Here is a 3,330-nt window from a genome sequence, read left to right on the forward strand (position 1 = left end):
TAGAGTAAATAGAAGTAAAAAAAATGTGTGAGTAAGATGTTAAAACATTATAATTTTCAAAAATATTTGAACACGAGGTTTAAATAAATTATTTGAAGATTTATGTTAACTAATTTATGTCGATATCAGCTTCATATATATTTTTATATATAAAAAAATGTTAAAAGAAAATATTTTATTTTTGTATATAATAAAATATTTAATGTGAACTATCAATAAAATATTTTAACACAAATTAATATGGACGTATACTTAAAAAATATATATTAATAACAAAAAAAAATTAACGAGTGTTGATAAAATATCTCAATATACATGTTATGTAAACTATTTTAATGTCAATTATGTATATATTATATATCATTTTAAAAGTTTATGTACATATATCATACAAAGCTTTTGTTATGGAAAAAAATAAGTTTTTTATGGCTAAAATGTTTGAAGTGATCTCATTATGTTACACTTTGATCTGTTTTTAAGTACATGTTTTTTAATAAAAATCTAAGAAAGATTTTTTAAATTTAAGAGTTTAAATTATATATTCTATATAACATTTAAAAATACAATTTAAGCAATAAAACATTACACATTTATTTTATATTCTAAAAAAAATTCATATCTGAAAAATTTTGATTTTTTTAGTCATATTAAATAATATTAATCTAATTATTTTTGTTCTAATTTCCAATCAAAATCTAAGTACTAATTCCCACTCTTTAAATTAACGGTTAAAGAAATAAGAATGAAGTTATTCCTTTTTAGCTTGAGCAATGTAGGTATATTTTAAAGGTAAAATTTATCATAATTATATCTAATTTCATTAAATAAATTATGTTAAAAACTTTCAATAGATTATTTTTTAGATTTAATTAAATTTTATGGAAGATTTTTGAAATTTAACTATAAAATTGAAATTTTGAAAAAAAAAACATAAGTTTAATATTTTTAAAATTTGATAATTTTTTCAAATTTTAATTGTGTCAAAAAATATTTAACAAATGAAGATATTTTCATGATATTATATTTAAAAATAATAAAATAATATTTAAATTAACAAATAAAAATGATTAATAACTAAAAATTATTTCAATATCTACTCTAAATTAAATATTTTAAGAATCATTTTCTTTTTACCTCATCTTTCTATAGAGTGATAGTGTAATTAAGAATGGAAAATTTCTAACATTTTTTATAATTTCTTTTTACATTTTAATATGAGAGATTTGTAACTCTTCCACTATTCAATATGGAGTTGACATGTACAATTTAAAATAATATAGATATTTTAATTTAGTAGGAAGGATTTCACATGTGCAATCTAAAATAATGTAGATATTATAATCTAGTATGAAAAGACATGTAATTCATCCTATGTTCAATATATAATTAACATATGGTATTTCAAAAAAAATATAAATAGCAGAAAAAAGTTAACAATAAATTAAATAATTCAATATGCACATTAAATAACATACTTTTATATCTACATTGTATGGAAAAAGATAGTGATTGAAAGTTATATATATATATAATCAATGAATGAAAAGTGTACTTCTTTAATGTTAAAAAGTATTTGAGTATTCAATTTACAAGTAAAAAAATTTGAATATTCATGTTATATATATAGAAAAAATATATTTTTATATTAACCATAAATAAAATATTTAAATATCTATATTAATTAAATCATTTTAGATTATTCTAGTATATATATAAAAATATCTTAATTACTTCTCACATTTTAACATCTATTTGTTTCTTACTATGTTAATTTATTTATTTTCTAATATAAAATTGATAAGCGATATTTAAAAAATATTAATATATATTTCTTATTCCATTAAGAGATACTTTTCGATTTTATATATATAATTTCTTTTTATATAAAAAAATACATGTATTTGAAAATATATTAGTAAAATAATATATTTTTATGCATTGTCAAATATGTATATAATAGGTAAAACAATTAAAAATAAATAAAAAAATATGATAAAAACATTTTATTTCTTTGTTAGTCAATTAAAAAAAATGTCCAATATAGAAATGACACACATATATCTTAATTTCTTCAACAGCCTTGTTGGGTAGATTTGTGAGGCCTCCAGTAAACTTGAACCCACCACCTCTGATATTGCTTACCACTGTTTACCAAAATTCCACCATTATCTCAGAATGTCCCATCAAGGGTTGAAAGAATGGATTTATATACCTGCTGAGGCACGATGAGGATCATGAAATCTACTCATACAAAGTGAACACGGCACGACCCAACAGTAGTGGGTCAGTTGAAATCCCTCCATGCGCGCCCGTTATCTCCAATCAAAGTCCATATAAAACAAACTCGGTTGGAAGAAAGCAATAAAGCAGATCTAGTTCGGAACTGTATGGATCCTTGACACCCAGAATTCGGTTCAGTCCACAGAAATGGCTGCCACTCCCCGGTGTCAAATGCCAACAAATTCCTTCCATGTGATCAGATCGTCGATCGCAGTCTTGACTGTGGCTCCCTTCAGCCCCGACAAAGACTTGAAGAGTCCCTCCAGGCATCGTCCTGCAAAGGCACACTGGGCCTCCATAATTCCCCGGAAAGGGGCCAGGTTCGAATTCGGGGAACCAACGTCACCCGAGGTAGGGTGTGTGGGGCAGATTAAGTTGAAACAGAAATGGGGCAAAGCGTCCGAGCACAGGGTCGTGAAGAAGCCCCGGCGAACGGCGAAGAGTACTCTGTCCAAGCTCGTGAATTTTCTCTTCGGCAACCGTGGACGAGGAGGAGATTGTGGGGCGACCAGGGGTGGTGATTGTCCTACAGAAGAACGTTGTAGGACGTCCTACCCTACGCTAGGGCAGCTCAAACGGTACACTTCAGGGTCATATGATGCTGAATTTGGAGATAGTTTTACTCTGCAAAAGAAATGAAATTCATGGCTAGTCTTGATGGGTAGTCTGGTTGGTTGAAACCCCGACCAAATAATTGGTACTCTGCCATGAGAGGTGGTCTAATTCTCTTTGATTTTTTTGGGAGGACTAGCGGAATAATTTTCTTTGATTAATAGCTCAGCATCTGTTAATTAAATTTGAAGGAAGAAAAGAGATTATTGCCGCAGAAGGTATCTTGCAAGACATCACAAAGATATATGTGTCTTTTTTATTATTTTTAATTAAAAACAGGAAAAAGGTTTAAGTAAAATTTAGATTAGCTTTAACAAGGAAACAGGTGTTTGATTTTAGACTTTTGTGATTTATATTGATTTTGATAAAAATTATCGGATTAATCACATCATAACTTAATTAGCGTAGATCCATTTTAAATAAGGATCTAACATGAGC

General features: G+C 26.7%; 1 protein-coding gene across 1 annotated transcript; it reads left to right on the plus strand.

The window, feature by feature from the left end:
* Nucleotides 1–2,361: 2,361 nt before the first annotated feature.
* On the plus strand, nt 2,362–2,992 carry LOC149265019 (uncharacterized). Its single transcript, XM_089391160.1, has one exon. The coding sequence runs from the start codon at nt 2,428–2,430 to the stop codon at nt 2,917–2,919; it is 492 nt and encodes a 163-aa protein (XP_089247286.1). The 5' UTR covers nt 2,362–2,427; the 3' UTR covers nt 2,920–2,992.
* The last annotated feature ends 338 nt before the right edge of the window (nt 2,993–3,330 follow it).

Source organism: Pinus tabuliformis, chromosome 6, assembly GCF_031772625.1.
Source record: "Pinus tabuliformis cultivar Carrire ecotype Pingquan chromosome 6, CPIR1, whole genome shotgun sequence".
NCBI classification, from domain to species: Eukaryota; Viridiplantae; Streptophyta; class Pinopsida; order Pinales; family Pinaceae; genus Pinus; species Pinus tabuliformis.

Bases quoted from the DNA above. Each gene is read 5' to 3' on its own strand.
- LOC149265019 (XM_089391160.1), top strand. From the start codon at position 2,428: ATGGCTGCCACTCCCCGGTGTCAAATGCCAACAAATTCCTTCCATGTG.